Consider the following 20131-nt stretch of genomic DNA (forward strand, 5'->3'; position numbering starts at 1 on the left):
TGACAAAATGTTTGATAGCGCTTTTAGGGGATTAGCAATGAGTAGCATTAGAACAAGTAGTTCACTGTTTTGTTAGAGTGTGTGTTTGTGTATGTGTGTGGGCGCGTGTGTCTTTCCAAGGATATAGATGAAAAAATTGATGACATTGATCCAAATATGTAAATAGTTGTGGAAGATTGTCTTTTCAAATATTCATTCCAGTGTGAAAAATAAAAAAAACTCTAATTTTTTCTGACTTCTGTGATTCAATTCTTGTTGATTAAAATATTAACATTTGTTACTTGAGCATCTAAACAGGAATAGAAATGTTGAGGGAATAGTTTGACATTGTGGGAAATATGCAAACTCCTGTAGTAGAGTCAGGTAGAGAAGGCTGCTCTTTCCAAACATTAGACTGAAACATAAAGAGGTTTAGCTTAGCTTAGCTTAAAGAAACCGATAGCCTGGCTCCAAAGCTAACAAAATGAGACATTTCTGTTTTGAGCATATTTTACCACATTTAGGATAGGTGAGATGAAGTAAAAGCTTTTTTTAAAGGATTGTTTTGATTTCCTTGAACTTCATTTCATGTCTGCATGACTATTTGAGGATCCTAAAAGCCCTGAACTGAGCAGCATTTCCTCTGTCAAACTCAAGGATCAGTTTGTGAACAACTATTCGTAATTGCATGTCTGGTTGGTGAACAGTGCCAGCGTAGCAAAGGTTTGAACTTAGAAAACTTTCAGTCTGTGAGGTCAGAGATGACATAGGTTGGTGGCAGACAGCAGTTAATCATTTCCTTTCCTGCACTGCTTGGTCTTTTGGGGGTAAGACATTTAAACTAAATCCTTCCCAAAATATAACCAATCTCTCCAGAGCTTTTATTGTGTGTCCACTTATCTTTCTGGGTCATTGAGGGATTTTTGTATTATACAAGTACTTAACTTTAGGTTATGTGATTGTATGTGCATTCATAAAACCTTGGATTACAACTCAGCTTTAGCTCTGTTCAAAATTAATTATAATGAATGCAATTATAAAAAAACATAATTGGGACAATGATTTGAGAGATGAAGACTGAAAACTGTATTTAAGCAACTATTATGGGTGTATAGGTGGGTATATGGGTGGTATAGGAAGCTTTTAATGTCCAGTTTGCTGATGTCCAAGCAGGGGAACTCTCGTGGGTTGATGCTAAGGGTCAATTTGTTGTTTACTCAAATTGTCACGTAGTCATTTATTAACCAGTGAGCTAGCCAAAAGATAATGTATTTTACAGATCCACACACAAAACCTGAAATCGCACCTGCTCTGCTTTTCATCCTATATGTCCTATATCCTATATGAGTGCCATTCTCAGGATGTAAGGTAAGGTGTTACTATTTATTTCAATGACAGAAATGACTAGAATTTGATTCAAATTGTCCTGACTCTTAACTTTTACTTACTAATCTCCTTAAAGCTGTTTCATAATACAGACAGACACGTTAAAGGAAAAACTTGAATGAATGAGTGGTGAACACCTAGTCATGCTCTGTGGCATGTATGAAATTGTTGAGCAGAACAAGTTTTGGCCAAGTGAACACCTGGGATTTTGGTCATTAGACAACGAACTCCATCATTATCATCAAAACACCAAATGAGAGAATATCTTTTGGAGGAATGGTGTTCGTCCTTCAGTACAGTTCAGAGACTTGTATAATCAATACTAAGGTGCATTGAAGCTGTTCTGTTGGCTAAACACCTTACTAAGACACTTTATGTTATTTTTTAAATTTGTTTCATATGTCTGTATTGTTTTTCATTCAAAAAGAAGTTTGAAGTTGTTGTCACTCTTCATTTGTGTCACTTTTCACAGGAAGCAGATAACTGCATGCTCACTTATTTCTCCTTTTCCTACAGGTTCTGAAATGAGCTCACCCCTCAGCACTGATAATGGATCATTGCATTTCTATTTAACACACATGTCAGATATTACTACCTCAGCAGAGAGGGCACACATTTAAAAAAAAACAAAAAACGAAGATTAACACAAACATTTTTCACAATTCAAACTCCTGCATGTTAAGTCAGTAGCATACAGGCACACAAACGCACTCTTCTCCAGAGATGATGATGCTGTGCTCTGGTTTGCGTCCTTCGCTCCCTCACCTCTTGACGCTGAGGCTGCTGGGTACAGTGCCCTCCAGGATGGTGGCATCCAAGTCGCCCGACCAGCTCTCAACGACTCTGGCCTTTGAGGATCCCAGCGCCTTCAAGGTGAAGAGTTGGGGCGAGCTGCTGCGTGCTCTGGGTATCTTCCGCCTCTGTTCCTTCCCTGTGCTGATTAATAACTGTGGGAAGGTGAGACTTCTTTTGTGTTTATTTTGTTACATCTGTCTGAAAAAGTCAACAAAATGAGACAGGACTGTGGGTGAGAAGACCATGTCTCTGATCTCACTTCATGAAGCTCCATCCTTCTTTTCTCCCTCTTTCAGCTGATGTCAGTAGCACGAACTCTGCTGGGGAGGAGGGGGTTCTCCTTGCTGCTGCGGCCCACTGTGTATGCCCAGTTTGTGGCCGGAGAAAATGAAAGTGAGATCTCTCAGTCCATGGAGAAGATGAGCTTGCTGGGACTGAGGCCCATGCTGGCAGTACCTATTGAAGAGGATCTGGGAGAGAGCACCGGGTATGGCTCATTTTTGAAGCCCCTCTCCACTGACAAAATGTGTTTGGCTTATTTTTACTTCAATTGGGTGTTTGGGCTTCACTGTGCAGAACACTAGAAGCTGTTTTCACATTCATCTGTTGAAGGGAGAAAGTTAATCTGTGCTCTCCAAAGACCTGAGTTTAATGTGGAAAAATGAAACACAAACAATTGATATTGAGTGTAAGAAGGGGGTCTTTAAACTTGGACATAGTGTATGCAGACAAACCAAAAGCACATAAAAATATTCTCTGACACAAAATAACAGGTGGGTATGAAAGTATATTACTGCCACGTCAGAAAAAGAAAAAAAAAGATCAGCAGGTGCACAATGATTTCACAAAACAAGTGAACAACTTTACTTATGATTGAAAACAGAAACAAGAAACAAACAAATTGCTAATTGGATGCTGTACATTTTACTCTCAGAGAACAAGAAGTAGTAACAGTGACTTGTAGTGTAGCTCTAACAGTTATGCCAGCTGTCCTGTAAGAGGCAAAAATATGAAATCAGTCTGCATGCTGTTTTATTTGCTGGAACTATGTGCAGAATGTGCTACACATTGCAGCAAAAAGTCTGTGATGTGTTTGGGATTCAACCCACAGTGTCTAAGACTTTATGTCTCACTCTCAATCTCTTTGCAAAGCACATCTAAATTCAAACCTTTAAGTACACCACACTCTCTCCTAGTTTGACCACTTCAGCCTCACTGGAAATATCACACTTCAGATTTGATCCAAAAATACATTAAAGCCTCATGTTGCCTTTTGACACCCCCAGAGAGAAGAGATATGATGACAACATGGATGCCATGTTGGAATGTGTGCGGATGTCCCACAGCAACGCCTGGAGCAAAGACCCGATGATGCAGCTGAAGATCACTGCCCTGCTCAGCCCAGAGCTGTGTGTAAGTGGACCTCCATCTCAGAGTCACCTCTCATAATGTGTTTAAGAAATGATTTGTTAACTGCTATTTACTGCACATAAGAGGTACAAGCAATTTCAAGAAAGACATTTTTAATTAACCGATTAACTTTGAAATGTGAAATCATTATTTTTTTTAATGAGGGGCTTTAAATTTAGATTTTTTTTGTGACACCAATGACATTCATCAGTATATTTCATTATCTTTTAGAGCATTTTGGTTGTCAGGAAACCAGTAGTGTCAGTTCAAGGTTTCTGGGGCCATGTGAGAACCCTGACACATGGTGTACTAGACCATAGTGACTGAATGTGGTTCAAACACATGAGAAAAAAGATAAGAACACACATTTTGAACATGCATGCTCAACATGTTGTGTGGTGTTCATAGTTTACCCCCCAAGGCTTTTGCCTCTTTTAACTTACAGCAGATAGTGTGTATTCACTCTGATTGATGAATCTGTCTCCTCTGTGTCAAGGTGAAACTCACCACCCTCATTGCAAAACAACCATACAACATGGATCTCCTTGTCAGAGCTATGGACGGAGAGGTACGTCCACAATCCAACTCAGTAACAAAGTTTTTCAAATGAGCTCCTTACTTTTTGCAATGTGGAAGCATGTGATTCAGACATGAAATTACCTCTGACCTTTGCCTGAAACTGCTTCTTTCAGCCAATAAACTTCCCTGGCTTAGATGAAAGTGAAGCTGCGCACTTCCTCTGTGGCCTGCAGAGACTCAACAGAATAGCTGAGGTGCAGACATGATGGAGAAGAGCAGCAGTGTGATATTATTTTACTTCTCAGTTGAATTATTGTCACTCATTGTTTATTTGGTGTTTCTTAGGCCAGTGTCAACAAAGTCAGAGTCCTGGTTGATGCAGAGTACACCTACATGAACCCCGCACTCTCCCTTGTAACCATGGCGATGATGAAGAAGTTTAACAAAGATGGTGCCTGGATATGGAACACATACCAGTGTTACCTGAAGGCAGCTGTCTTTACTCTTACTCCGTTTAGAAACATCAGAGCAAAATAGTGAAAATAGAGGCATTATCAAATACTTCCCTCTGTGTCTATGTGTCTCAGGAGTCCAGGTCTCTCCTGTTAGAGGCTCTACGTCTGTCCAAGACTGAGGGTTTCTGTCTGGGAGTCAAGTTGGTGCGAGGAGCCTACATGGACAAAGAGAGGAAACTGGCAGAGAAAGAGGATCGCCAAGACCCCATCCATAAATGCTGGGAAGACACCAATGACAGGTGGTGGCAGGGATCATAACTATCAAATAAAACTTGAAACTGGATTTGGACAAATTTACCCAATCCACTTCTGCTGAAAAGTTTTTTAAAATCAAATCAAGACTGGTAGGGAATATATAGGACACTTAACAGATCATTTCTGACAATGAAATTTAAAAATTTAATCTGTTCACTTGTGTTTGTGCAGTTATAACGGCTCTCTGAATGTAATGCTGGACGTCATTACCCAGAATCCCGAGCGCTACAGGATCATAGTCGCCACGCACAATGAGGAGTCAGTGAGACGAGCTGCCAAACGGTTAGACCATGAGGAAAATGAATTTTAAAAATTTAATTAAATTAAAATTACTGTTACAGCAGAAAACTATCATAACCTATGTGAAAAAAAGACTTGATGAATCATGTATGTTATAACTACTCAGCTACAAGCAACTGAATGCAAGTCTCCAATAATTCATAGTTTTTTAATTCATAGAGTAAAATTGTGTTTTGTAAAATATCTTTGAACCACTCACCACTGATATCTATCTATCTATCTATCTATCTATCTATCTATCTATCTATCTATCTATCTATCTATCTATCTAATATAACCTTTGTATCTTCAGGATTGACGAATTGGGGATAGACAGAGATGGAGGTTCAGTGTGTTTTGGCCAGCTGCTGGGCATGTGTGACCATGTCTCCCTCACTCTGGGTAAGCTGAGCTCCAACTTTCATTTTTTTCAGTGTTTAGTTGATACTTTTCTCCAGAGCATCTCACAACACATGAGCAACACGAGGTTCAGTGCCTTACTCCAGGGTAGTCTGACATGTGTTGCAACAAGCTTGTTATGATAAATGAACCTGCAAATGAAAAGTTAGACCATTTACAACATTTAAACTCTAGAATACACCGACCCTCTCACCCAAAATCATAAAGTGGAGCTGCTCTATTTCATTTACTCAAAACTAATTCTGGTGTCTGGTGTGCATGGGTGGAAAATACTCTTGACAAATTGCCAAAGACAAAACGTAGTAATAAATTAAGTGCTGTGTCTTATGAAACAGTTTATGATTAAGATTATGTAGAAAGTTGGATATTGCAACTCAAATCTTTAAACACTCAGTGGGCTGTTTTAAAATTTTGTACATATTTGTGTTCCCATCTATACAGTTTTTCTCTTTAATTTCCCTTCCTCATGTCAACTCTCTCCCTCCCTCCAGCTAAGGAGGGCTATGCTGTGTACAAGTCAGTGCCGTACGGCTCAGTGGACGACACGCTCCCCTACCTGGTGCGTCGGGCTCAGGAGAACCGCACCGTGTTGCAGGGAATCCGCAAGGAAAGGGATCTACTCAGGCAAGAGTTTAAGAGGAGGCTGAGAGGAGGCAGCTAACAGGCCACCAGCCCAGAGGAGTGATCAGTGTTAACTCTGCTGAACACACACTAGTATTAAGGATCCCAATCAGGATAGTATATAAAATCAGAAAGCTGCATTTGAGCATTGTTAGTACACCAAAGAAAAATTAAAATCCATGTGCACTTGAGTTTGTATTCCCTTATAGAGCTTACATGAAAGTTATATAATGCTGTACAGTGATGAAGAACTAAAGCATGACACTTTTCAATGGTTTGATGACAACTGAGAGCAATAAATACATGCATTATAAATGCTTTGTTTGTTGGAGAAGTTGTAAAATATATTAATATAAATTACTTTCATTTAAAAATGTTTCTGCTGTACATTCAAACTGACAATATTTCGTGTTTTTTTGGAATAAAATACTTAAATGTATCACTTATTTTCTTTTGTGCTGGCTGGGCTGAAAAAAAAGCTGATTAGTAAAAGAGGATGTGTCAGTGGTGTTGAAACAGTGACGCTGGTTTGCCATTCTCTGACACATATATCCCACTGATCTGACTAGTTAATCTTTCAACTTTACTTTAGTTTTTACTGACAGTCGGCCAACCCCTAAACGGAAAGTTTAAACCACTCTCCTCTAATGTTCTCAGAAAGAAGAATCAATTCCGAGGAAATAAACGGATTGGTCAAAGCTTTTCTTTGGATACTAAAATCCGTCATCTCTATAAATTACAGGAACATCTGTCTGTTATTCACATATATCTCGATATCCGTTTATCCGATTGAATATAACGTGACAGGTGTGCTCTGATAAGCGGCAACGCAGAGCTATCAGACACGCGCTGCATTAATAGTCGCACACACACGCGCAGTCACTCACTAGCGCGCGCTCTTGCTAGCTCCAGATTCCGGAAGATTGGATCTCATTTGCGGGCGTCAAGGAGCCGCTATCAATATGTGGGAGAGTTTGGATCTCTGACTTTGTAGTAAAAACACAGGCAAAAACTGATTTTCCACGGGCACCGCACTAGTTTTACTAAATCTAAGACCCTGCTTGAGAGCTGTCATTTAATCATTTCTCTTAAAACAAATCCACACATTTTAGTTCTCTTTGTCAGTGCTCTCCTTCAGGTCAACTAGTCTGTGTGTAATGTTAAATGCAGATTACTGAGTGTTTAGTCTCCACATGCTACAGACAGAAAATCCAATAAAATATTATTCAGACTACACATAACTCATCCAAAAGCAGATTGCTCTCTCAACTCTGTGTAAAATGTCACAAAGAACATGAGCAGTAGTTCAAATCTGAGTTTAGTTGTTAAAATGTGTGAACAAGGACTCAATGGCATTCTTGAAGGCTAAAATTATCTTGCTAAATGGGATCTGTTCTTTATTACTAATTGTGGTGGAAAAATGATAAGATACCCTCCTACATGTGTATACATTACTTGCTCTGTACTTACTATTTCTGAATGTGTGAAACTCATGCAGGGTGGTTTTTGGGATCTAATGTTATTGATTCTCACTGTTGTTGGTAGAAGAGTGGGGTCTTTGTATTTTAATCATCAAAAACTGTCCAAAAAGAAGGCTCAAAACACACTTTTTATTGTTTATTAGATTACTTATAACAATTCTTGACACGTCTGTCACCTGACTGAACTGCCACAAGCCCGCTGCACCACAATGCTTATAATATAACATCTTCTTACTAGCAATAACCTTAAAAACTCTTTACATGTATCAAAGGAGATGGCAGCACTGAAATGTCACACTATGCAGTTGCAGTGAGAAAGGCTTGTACTGCGATGACGCTCAGCTGAAAACAGTTTCAAGTCAAATGACGGAGACAAGCACGCAGCCGAGTGCCAAGCAGAGAGAGTCAGGTGGTGGTGATTGTTGTTATGGAATGAAGACTAGTTCAGGCTGCGGGACTTAAATCCAAACGGCCAAAGCTCAGTAGTTGCTTTGGTTTTGATTTCTGTAGCCACCTCGCTGGTAGCCGCCCTGTTTCTGCTGGTAACCACCTTTCTGATCTGTGGACATACAAAGATTGTTCATCAGCATCAAACTCTATTTAAAAGTTAAATGCAAATTAACTCAGTCCGCATCATAACCACAGCAATGAATACGTAGCAAACAGCCTCTGCAGAAGATCAGAGGCATGCTGGCTTAGAAAGGTCATCATGTGGTGATCAGAAGTAAAACCTCTGCGTGGCTTTACTTACCTCTGTTGTAAGATTTGTTCTGTTGGTAGCCGCCTTTCTGATCTGTAATGGAAGGAACAAACCAGTCAGTATTGTTTCTAAGCTAGCACATCAGCCTGGAATAGCAACAGAAGTATTTTAATGTCTCACGGTCATTGACAGACAAGGTGAACAACACCCTAACATAAAAATACAGTAAGGCATACTGTGAGAGAGAGGCATTGAGGTCTGAACTCACCTCTGTTGAAGTAACCACCGTACACGCCCTGCTTCAGGTCAAACACGCGCTCGTTATTCTCCACCAAGCTGCCCAGTTTCTCAGCCAGCTGCAGGGCCATGTTCTGCAGGGAGGTGGGCTCTGTACGGTGCATCACCACTGTTTGTGTGGGCTGGTCAAGTGATGCCTGTCGGGAAGAGGACAGAGGGGCACTCAATTAAGGAAATATGTGAATAGAAACTTAATGTGTAGAAGTGAAAAAAATCATTGGGGACATTCATTACTGTTGCAACCCATTTGCAATTCATTATCTAATTTTAACAAAGCAGCAGAGAAACTCATGAAACTTACCATCAGCTCCTCGTTGATGATCATTTTGCTGATGATGCTGTGAACTGTGGGTATCTCCAACTCAAACATCTCAGATAGTGTCTGCATGCTGGAGGGCAATTTAAAAAAAATAAATTAAAAACCACTCAGTAGAGATGTCATGAGAGATCAGCACACATCACATGCTAAACATCTCTTAATAACTTCAATGTTGTGCTTACCTGATGGAGTCATACACACTGCTGTACGTGAACAGGTAAGTCCTCAGTGACTCTTCTTGAATCTTCCTACAGAAGAAAACAATAATTACAGTCAGAGAAGGTAGAAATGCCTCAAGATTGTATGCCTCCACCAACCAGTCAAGTTGTAGTTTACACCCATGTTTGTCAAGACTCACTCTACACATTACTCTATACTCAATATATATTCGAAGTGAAGACTTTGAAGGAAATTAATAAAAAAGGTATTAAGTGGATTTTTTTGTAAAAAAAAAGAAAGAAAGAAAGAAAAACAGACAATGCACTCCGTCACATGGTGTACCATCTGCAATTCCACAGCACACAAGATCTAAACAATCACCAGTGTCAAGGTGGGCACTAAAGTTAGTGTCACCAGTTCGTTATCTGAGCAAAATCTAAATAAAGTCACAGTCTCCCTGTCTGTTCCTGAGTTATGGTGTTGAATAATGGAGAGGAAAGTGTTCTTGCAGAACATTAGGATGTCACAGTGAAGTTTACCTTTTTGATATAAAATGTCATTACCTCATGATTTCATTCTATTAGACATCTGTGTGAAACTTTGTCATAATTAGTGTAGAATTCTTGAGTTATGGCCAAAACTGTGCTGACCGTTGACCTTTCATTACCAAATTCTAATCATTTCATCCTTGAGTTTAAGTGGACATTTGTGGACGCATAAAAAGAATGACAAACATGCACATTTGTTACTGAGTTAATCAATGAATGATAATACCTATGTTTACTAACCTGACAAGCATCTCTCGTACACGCTGTGTCTCAGGAAACAGGTCCCAAACCTTACTGTTCATCTTCTCATTGATGATGAATGAGTGGCAGGTACGCCAGTCTCCCATCTTCATGGCCTTACTGGCAGCCACCACATGCTCCCTCATGCTCTCTGGGGGTCCTAGAGGACAACAAGAAAACTAAAGTTATCTTCTGTGGTTTCTTCTTTGGACTGGCGTATAAAGGATAGTTAGGCAACATGTTGCGTACCCAGCAGTGGCTGTCTCTCTCCCACTCTGAGCTGGTGATGGAACTGCTTGCTGATCATCCTGCGGCGGGCGTCGAACTCATGGGCAGCCATGTATGGGATTTCCAGCAGCATGGCAGACACCAAGTACACACACTCCAGCAGCTCCAGGTTGATGTGCATGTGGAAAGGTACCTGCGACAGATGTCAAAGTCATGTTTTAGTAACTGCTGTCAACTTCTGTAAAACATGGCATCAAGTCGGGAGTGCTGCCAATATTTAGATCAGACTACTTAAGAACAATATTAACAATAGTAATAATAACAACAACAACAACAACAACAACAATAGTAAAAATAATAAATGGTAGCTCTGCTAAGATTTTCACTGTGATAGTTCATAAATGAGAAAAAAGGGCACTTTCTAATTGCTGCACTAACATCTGCGAATCTCCCTAAAACTGCTTCGGTAGAACTGAACTTAGGTCACCTGCCCCAGTCGACCCAGGGACGCTGCCATTATGTGGCATGAGCGGTAACCACTCGGCTACCAAGGCGTTCCTGATAGATGTTAGTCTTACTTGTCTCCTCTTTTCAATTTTCTCCTGCTCGGCATTCCTCTCCTGCATGTTCCTCATGAGCAGACCCTGACCAAGAAGCTCCTTGGCACGGCCAGAGGACTGGATGTCCAGCAAGGCATTGTGGGCATCCTTAATCATGCCTTGTCGGAAAGCGCAGATGCCCAGTTGGACCATGGTTCTGTTGTACAGGATCTAAGGAAATTAAAAGTGTTGACATTTAGGATTAATCATGAAAAGTTCATCTATTAACTGTGGCAGCTTTGTGTCTGCCTGCCTACCTGTACAGGCGGGTCGGCGTGCTGGATGTTGTCCTGCAGGTGGCTCATCAGCATCAGGTCACGGGCCTGGTACCAGCGTGAGTGCAGAGCGTGGTGGTAGATGTGGCAGAGGATGGCGCAGGTACGGATACGGTCGGTGCGATCCTTGGCGTAAATGAACTTGCACAGACGGTCCATGATCACAGCGCTGTCCTCGCCCTCGCTCTCCTCCTGGTCCTGCTCGGACTAGGCATAGGCAAAACGGAAAACACGTCACACTCGGCTCATGACAAGAAACTGCATGTAAATATAAACAAATTCAATAAATAAGTCACGAAGCAAAGTCATTTTTTGAAGTCATTTCTGTCAGTTTCTATCAATTAAAGAAACTACTCCCTTTTTTTTTGCTACTTGAATTAAGTGTCTTTCTCGCTCCCGCTTCTGTGCCTTTCTTACCTTGGATTCTCCCTGGAGACCAAGGCTGCGACGGTGGGCCTTGTAATCAAACTTGTAGTAGGTGTGCATGATTCTGCGCAGGTAGACGCGGCAAATCTCCTCTGTGCTGCCCTTGTTCTCCAAGTAGTTCAGCAGTCTGTCGATGATGCCACAAACTCGCCCCTCATCTTTCAGGTTGTCTACGTACTCTGAAAGGAGAGTGAAGAGAAAAGCGATGAGCTGCTAGAAAATGATGCAACAGAATAATGGGATTCTTTGCTGGAATTTCAGACCCAACCCAAGTTCCTGAGTCTGCTTTTCGGGCGTAACTCACCTTGAGAGTGGGGATCAGTGTTCTGCATGATCTTGGTGAACTCTTCATCCATCCTCTCCACCAGCGTCAAAATGCAACCACGCACCCTGAATGGCTAACAAACACAGAATAAAGACAAACCCATATTATATACTTTGTGATTAAAATAAATACAGATGTAAAAAGACTAACAGGGATTCAGTTTTGGGTGAGTCTCTCTATCAGCCAGGATAAACTGCCACCCTAACATAAAAGCAATTTAAACTAAAAGTTAAAAAAAACCAACAACCCCAAAAGCTAAAAAAAAAAAAGGACACGCTAAGAAAACAGGATGGGATACCTGATCTGAGATGGCCAGGTTTTCGCTGTCCTCTGCGATGTTCTCCCCAATGAAGATGTTGTTGTTATCAAAGAGGATGTCCAGCAGCTCATCGATACAGTCCAGGCACTTCTTCCACATATCCGCCTGATGGGACACAAAGTCTGAATGAGTCCATTTGAAACACCAACTTTCCCCCATGTATACGCCCAGATTGTCTAACATTTCGAAAAACGGCATCACTTACCTTCATGAAAGCTGCCAGGTTGGGGTTATAGTCATAGAGGGAGGCGATGATGTTGAACCTGATCTTGACCAGGATTCCTTGGCCCAAGTTATTCTCGGCAGTAATGGCGGACAGAGCGTGGAGCAGTTCAATCTGGGCAGCCCTGTCACAGAGAAGGTCAGGAGTTTCTATATGATTGTTATGCTTTAAAATGTTTGTAACCAATCTTATATTTCAGCACATATTATAAGTGTGGGTGAACAAAGCCTTTCACACACACACACACACACACACACACACACAGTCTTTGCTGCATGATGCTGTGTTACCTGTCTGTTCCCTTTTTGCCTCTTGCCTGCAGGATCTCATTGAGTTTCTTCACCACCACTGGTATGTTGATCTCTGTGCCCTTAGCAAACATCTTGGGCTTCTCCTAATAGATTGAACACAATACAAAAAAGTTTCACATCTAACATAATGTGTTGATTCACATCATGTGGTTGTTTCTTTCGAACCAATATGTTCTTTATAAATACTGTTACTTTTAATGACTTACACTCATATATTTGACAAGTAATTGTATAGCTCTTTACGCATATTTAATGTTTTTGCCCTGAAACAAAAAGAAGCAATTTTCTGGGCTTGAAATGGTATTGTGATACCTTTGGATGAGTGCATCATCTACTGTTGTATCTCATTTTTAGCAAAGATAATCATGACAGCAGTTGATCAAAAAGGCTTTCTTTATCATCTCTTTTTTACCTTGACCAGAGGGACTCCTCCCTTCACCTTCTCCCAGCCTCCTTCAACCTCCTCGCCACCCTCTTCCTCAGCCTCCTCCTCCAGCCGCTCTTTCTTCTTGGGCTTCTTCTTTTTCCCAACCTTCTCGCTACTCTTCTCAGGTCCCTGGGTCCTGATGACAAAGAGTGTGTGTTATAGCATAATATATTACATTTCAGTCTGTAAGTTATTGAATTTCCACAAAATCCATAAAATACCAAACATGCCAACAAATTGCTTGTTTTGTCCAACAAAACTGAGGTTTTAGAAATATTCTCTGTTGTAAACAAAATACAAAGATGTGGAGAGGAAGACTCACTTCTTGAGGAAGACCATGGCCAGGGAAGCACTCTTTCCTTCTCCTCCTTCATCAGAGCTTTCGCTGCCACTATCAACGGTGTCTGAACCCCAGTCTTCATCATCCTCATCGTCATCACTGGAAGATGACTCATCCTGTCAGAGGGAGACAGAGGTCCATTACATTAGCTCCAGCAGTAGTTCATTATGAGTCTTAGCTATTTTATGAAACATTTCTTCCTTCCTGTGTTGTGTTTTTGTAGTCAAGCAAATCATTTTCCAGTTATTTTCTCAATTAAATCAATAAAATGTCAGAAAATATTCATGGTGATCACTTACCCCGGATCCCTTGGCAGACTTAAGGAACTTGCTTGCCTCTGAGGAAGCCTCAGGCTTTTTCTTCAAGAAGGACTTGGCTGTCACGTCATCACCACCCTCCCCATCACTATCAGATGAAGAACCTTGCAGAACGAAAAAAAAAGGGGGGAGATGAATTGATGTCTCCATTCATTCAATACAATCATTATTATATCCAACCTGGGATCTTAATATGAGCATAAAAATAAAGTTTTACTTAATTGTTCTGTGACTTTTTGAGATGATAACATTTATAAATGCAAATTATTTCACAATTTGTAATGTAACCTCTTCTCCCATTTGTGAACAAATCTTGATTCACAAAACTGAGTGAAAAAGTGTGAAAAAATGTTGGGGTTTTAAATTCATATGATTAATGTACTAATGTTGTTTGTTTATTTTCTTGTGCAATTTTGAGAATCATATCATTTAAGATTAAACAGCATGCTTACCAGAATCCTCTGGTCCCTTTTCCTCCTCCTCATCTGCAGACTCCTGCGGGTTCTAAGTCAGGGACAAAGAGAGCGACAAGACATTGAGAACTTTGTTTTCTCAGGATCCTCCGATGCACTAACAAGTCCACAATTATGTCCAAACACTGCCAAGTAAAACCAACATCTTACACAGCACTGCTGGACAGGTTGTGGGTTAAGATTAATATCCTGCAGATGGAGGCAGCTAACTTTTGGTCACAAACCTGCCAGCAGCATAATTCATATCTTTCAACTTACACATTTTCTGAGATGTTTGAAACACAGAGAGGAAATTGTTTTATTTACCTCCTTATAAGCAGCGATTTCTGTCTCGTAATCCCTGTTGTACTTGCGGATCTTCTGACGCAATGTGCTGAGGGCTTTTGCGTTGTTTTTGTTCATTTTCTTCTTGCCCTCTTTGTCCTCCCAAAGCTGAAAAGAAAAAGTTAATTGCATTGCTTTAAAAAGTGTTGACTGGGAAATGTGCATGTCCAACTATACTTATTAAGATGGTCAATATTTTTTGCAAATTATGACGTTAAAATTCATAGAGTTCAGACCTGGTTCAGATAGTCCTCCAGGTCGGCCAGGAGACGGATGTAGAAAGAGGGAACACCCTCTTTATCCACTATATTCTTGCTTTTGAGGAACGCTCGACATAACTGCTCAAACTCCTCCAGACATTTGGCCATGTCTCGGATCTTCATGGCATTGCGGATAGTCTTGATGAAGTTGGTCAACTCCTCAAACCTAAGATTTAAAAATGAATGAAAAACACAAAAACTAGTAAGACAATCTGTGCAGCTTTAGTGATGCTGAAGTCAAACTGCTGAGTCAAATTCGTATTCAACAAACAGCCTCACTAACCTTTTGTCTTTGGCACTGCGTACCACTCTCTTTGTGTCCTCCTCATCATCACTGAGCAGCAGTGATCTGTGAAAACAATGTTGATGTGTGAGATCACTTCAAATAGCAGAATTTCAGTCACAATGATGAGATTAAGCACATATAGCACTGACTGCTTGAAAGTTGTTCCGGGTGCTTTAGGGGCGATCTCATCGGCGGATGAGGACTCCTCTGACTCGCTGTCAGACCCGGTGGCAAAGAAACGAGACATTGTTGAAGAAACCTGTTAATCTGTGAAGACCAAATGAAAGAAAGTCAGAAAATTAGACATTGCATTTAAGAGATGACAACACATCTAAGCTCTATGGACGTTTGGGAAACTGTTTTGCTTACTATTACTAATTAAACATGAATGAAAAACTAATTTTCAATATTCAGAATCAACTGATGATGCTCTCAATTAACGTAACAGGACTCAATCACAATAAACTTCCACTTGTAAGGGCGGATTTTAACTTTCCTAATCATGATGCTGCTGCTGCTAAGCAACACTGGAGAAACAGCATTTGTGTTACGTTAATAACACCACAAGTGTAATAAACGTCTTTAATATAGATGATGGAGTAATGGCACCACCGTGTGTTGCCAGTATGAGAACTATAACGGGGCTTACAGATTTTATTTCTTATATACAGTCTATGGTTTTATCAGCTAGCTTTATTGTGCTCACCAGTATTAGCTTCACTGTCACTTTGAAACTAGCAGCCAATGATAATGATTGCTTCACTGTGCAACGACAGCGCACACTTATAAGGCTTTTAAACAAGAATAAACATGGTTTAGCTTTGCAGACACAAGTCCGAGCTGCCGGGGTCGGTGTGTGCTAATGGCTATGAAACGACGCTATAGCTTTGACAGATGTACAACAAGTAACGTTAGCAGTCAGAATGTAACGCCCATCTCTAGCTACGTTACGATTTTAACATATTCTCCTTTTTCTGAACCCAGGTAACGCATACACATACAGTAGCTCATTAGTTGCCCAGCTAGCGCCGACTTATCGTTATATCTGATAACGCAACGCTAACACTGACTGGCTAACTAACGTGGCGCCGATGCTAAGCTAATGCTAACAGGACGCTTGAGAGGGGGCATCGGGCCTCCCCGCATGTCTAACCGGTAAACACACTCCGCTGAGTAATCGAGCATATTTATATCAATTGTTATCGAGACAGACTCACCTACGTCCTTGTGAAAGTTATTCGGTGGCGTGTCTGTCTACTTTGAATCGTTTTAAAATCCAGTTTTGCTGTAACAGCGGCCACAATTAAAGGCGTGCAGCAGCCTTGCCGGGTACTTGCGTCAGGAAAGGAAGTGACGTAGAGATCAACAAAGCATGAGGATGCTCGATCCGTGCTCCACTCCACTGCAGATCTGTATATCTGTATATAGTCTATTACCTATGGATATTACACAGTCTCTCTACTCACTCCAGATCTATGTATTGGTATACTCACATAGTCTCTCTACTCACTGCAGATCTGGATATATATCTGTATACCAAACATACGGCCCACTGAAGAACTTTGCAATGTCTGAAAGTGGCTGAAAGTTTTTCTTACTTATTTTCGCTTGCCATTCAACTTGAAATAATTAACCTGTAACTTGATTTAAATTTGCTTCGGTGGGTTTGGACACCTGTTATCAGTATCTCTTACCAGGTTTGTGCATGTTTGGGACGACTTATCTTGATGAACAAGCTTTGTGATGAATAAAACAATAAAAACAAAACGGAGACATAATACAGTTGAAATTGCATCTCAGAGTATTAGACTATAAATTAATCTGGTTTGTGAACAGATGGTTTATTCTAGTAAAGTTATTTATAGGTTATATGCAATGGCTTTAACAGTCCGCCCACATGAGATCAAATTGGGCTGTATGTGGCCCTTGAACTAAAATGAGTTTGACAACCCTGCTGTATACTCACACAGTCCGTCTACTCCACTACAGGTCTGTATATCCTACTGCTAATTGGAGAGCAGGATTGTCCGTCTGTCCGTCCGTCCACCTTTCTCCAACCCCTCCATCTCCTCCAAGGTTCAGGGAGCCAGCCATTGCATATGGCATTTTTTGCGCATTTCATTTCATGTCAACTTCAATTTCTGTAGTTACACTTTTTATTTGGGACTTTAGTTACAGCCACCTGGGACTATTTTTTCTGCCTGTGACATATACGTAGAGACGCAGTACGTAGGGGCGTGAACGACGGGATGTAAAGAGACAACAAAAGGAGAGGAGAGTTTTTGTTAAGGCCACGGACATTTATTCACGTCTTTTTAACATGCTTATTAAGAGCAAATCACTGTTGGAAAATACTTGCAATGCCACCAAACACCGCATGGTATTAAGGCATGAAGAGAAGTCAGGTAAGAAACCACAAAACACAATCCACACAGTAGCTAATGCTAATGCTACAGCTACAGTTTGTTAGTTGCTCACCCATACAGCCTTCCATGCAATTATCCTTCCGTGACATGAATTCATGCATTATGTTCCCCTTGGTCTCAGGGTTAAGATCATTTTTATTCCAGACTAAATAATAACTCGCCTCACAAAAACTTTGATTCATGAATGAGGGTTCTTTTCTTTTTCAACTGTCTATTAGATTAGGGTGGAGCGTGAGGTCTCCACTGAGGTTAAGGTTTATAATAACTTCTTCAGCAGGGAGCCAGCAACACAGGTCACCATTGCTGACGGTCACAGTTTATGGTGTAACACCGGTTAAAACAAGGGAAAACATATTTTTTCAGACAGTACTTGTATAGAATGTTACATACATACATAGGCAACATACATTTTTCTGAGGTAATGAGTATTGACATTTTCCTCTATCATTACCTATCCTTACCAAGATTATTAAATAATAAAGAAATAATAAATTATTACTTAGATTTTTGTTTTTAACATATGACTGTTTTCATTAGCAACTACATCATACTTCACAATGTGATTATGCATGTAGCCTAATCTTTTCAGGCATTGTGTCCACTACATTACAATTCAGTCTATGTGTCATAGCCTATATAAACATTTTTCAGAAATCCCATTATCAATATTGACTTTCTTAACCAGTGGTGTGTCATCATGCATTATCTCATTTATAATAACTGTCTTGACTTTTCAGCAGTGTGCTGTGAGGATAATTGCCACAGAATGAGACAGCAGAGGTCATTGGAGCTGCCTGAGGCTACAGGTACTCATACCTTCTGATTAACCATTTCATGCCTATATATGCATATATTTCAATTAATGTACAAATAAACATAAACTTGTTGCTGCTTGCTTCACTTTCTTACCTACCTGCTGGCATTGCCATGCTAATAAAATACCTACCTATCTAACTAATTCATCCCACAGCAACTCAATAACAATTATCATTTACATACACCATCTCATTCACAGATGGCCTAACTAACCTTTGTTATGTGGATCTCATTTCAAACAACTATCTGACGCTACTACACTCATGGATTATAATTTACTCAACAGCATAAAAAACACATTTGAAATATTTGCCTTTTCAGCTAAGTGCCGTGAGAACGATCGCCACCGAAAGAGACTGAAGAAGACATTGGAGCCACCTCAGGTTACAGGTACTCATACTTTCTGATTACCCCAGCTGATTCATCCCACAGTAACAACATTAACGATGATAATTTACATACACAATGTTATTCACAGATAGCCTAACATAACCTTGGTTATGTGGATCTAATTTCAAACATCTGACTCAATTACAGTCATAGGTTATAATCTACTCAACTGCATAAAAAACACACTTTAATATTAACTTTTCAGCTGAGCGAGGTGAGAACGATCGCCAGTGAAAGAAACAAGAGGTCATTGGAGCCGCCTCAGGTTACAGGTACTCATACATTCTGCTTTACATACACAATCATATTCACAAATGGCCTAACTAACCTTGGTTGTGTGGATCTCATTTAAACAACTAACTGACACTACTACAGTCATAAATTATCATTTAGTCCACTGCATAAAAGCCACTGAAATATTTACTTTTCAGCTGAGCACCATGAGGACAGTCAGCAGCAAATGAGACTGAAGAGATCATTGGAGGCACCTGCAACTACAGGTACTCATACTTTCCAATTAACCCTTTCAGACATTTGCTCGTAACCAATATGTGGCTCCTGGTTATGTATATCTAATTTCAGACAACATTCTCACTTTTAAATGGAAAACAACAGACAAAACCAGAAAGAGGTATCAAAACTTCAGAAGAGAATGGACAACTCCACACCAAGTCACACATGCAGTTTCATTTGATACACCTCACATGGATTTAGTCTGCATTTCCAGGGCCAATGTGTTTGGGAACTTCATATACAAATATACATTCTTCTCACTGCTTTAATCTATGGGAGTGTGTCTTTTGGCAAGTAAACATGCTGCAGTGCCCAACGGGTGCATTGTTCTAGTATATCTGTATACTCACACAGTTTCTCCACTCCACTCCAGACCTATAGATCTGTATACTCACACTGACAGTGTGATGTACACAATTGTATTAGGAGAAAAACAGAAAAAAACGATCCAGTTCCATGAAAAGGATATTTTTATGTGTTTTCAAGGGTAACAGGAAAGAGATATTATTTTGTTTCTAGGAAAATTTCCAATCCATAAAAAGATATGGATTGACTAAACCAAACATTGGACAATTTTATTCAGTTAAGTAATACCGCATCACTATGAGAGGACTTTTAAACAAGAAAGCAAATAAAACAGACTTTCCTTTGTATTTCTGTTAATACTACCCTGGCATGAACAGTCTTGTGTGTATATTTAGTTTTAAATGAAGCCACTCCACCGTAGATCTTTATACTAACAGTGTCCTCTAGTGAATAAGCAAGTGTATTACACACTTGCACGATACTGGTTTGATTAACCACCAGGTTTACAGCCACAGATGGCAGGACATACTGTGGGTTGAATGCATCCTTTGGTTTTCTTTTGGATTGAGGTTGTACATCTCTGGACTGATAATGTTATTCTTTACATCTGAGGTTTGATTTCTG

The 20131-nt window shown here is 40.2% G+C and overlaps 2 protein-coding genes across 2 annotated transcripts; one reads left to right on the forward strand and one right to left on the reverse strand.

The window, feature by feature from the left end:
* The first annotated feature begins 1055 nt into the window (after positions 1 to 1055).
* prodh2 (proline dehydrogenase 2) lies at positions 1056 to 6618 on the forward strand. The gene is made up of 11 exons (XM_053341421.1): positions 1056 to 1347; positions 1882 to 2322; positions 2457 to 2647; positions 3447 to 3573; positions 4067 to 4138; positions 4263 to 4343; positions 4435 to 4578; positions 4677 to 4843; positions 5031 to 5141; positions 5452 to 5540; positions 6050 to 6618. The coding sequence occupies exons 2-11, from the start codon at positions 2089 to 2091 to the stop codon at positions 6217 to 6219; spliced, it is 1386 nt and encodes a 461-aa protein (XP_053197396.1). The 5' UTR covers positions 1056 to 1347; positions 1882 to 2088; the 3' UTR covers positions 6220 to 6618.
* Positions 6619 to 7769: 1151 nt separating this feature from the next.
* On the reverse strand, positions 7770 to 16404 carry eif3c (eukaryotic translation initiation factor 3, subunit C). Its single transcript, XM_053341309.1, has 23 exons — positions 16274 to 16404; positions 15206 to 15323; positions 15054 to 15119; positions 14747 to 14936; positions 14493 to 14618; positions 14166 to 14217; positions 13696 to 13817; positions 13379 to 13512; positions 13042 to 13192; positions 12609 to 12712; positions 12301 to 12442; positions 12075 to 12200; positions 11756 to 11849; positions 11443 to 11630; positions 11008 to 11232; positions 10730 to 10921; positions 10173 to 10344; positions 9924 to 10083; positions 9159 to 9224; positions 8959 to 9046; positions 8629 to 8794; positions 8412 to 8453; positions 7770 to 8219 (listed from the first exon to the last, which is right to left on the reverse strand). The coding sequence occupies exons 2-23, from the start codon at positions 15301 to 15303 to the stop codon at positions 8140 to 8142; spliced, it is 2784 nt and encodes a 927-aa protein (XP_053197284.1). The 5' UTR covers positions 15304 to 15323; positions 16274 to 16404; the 3' UTR covers positions 7770 to 8139.
* Positions 16405 to 20131: the final 3727 nt, after the last annotated feature.

This window comes from Scomber japonicus, chromosome 20 (genome assembly GCF_027409825.1).
Source record: "Scomber japonicus isolate fScoJap1 chromosome 20, fScoJap1.pri, whole genome shotgun sequence".
Lineage (NCBI taxonomy): Eukaryota > Metazoa > Chordata > Actinopteri > Scombriformes > Scombridae > Scomber > Scomber japonicus.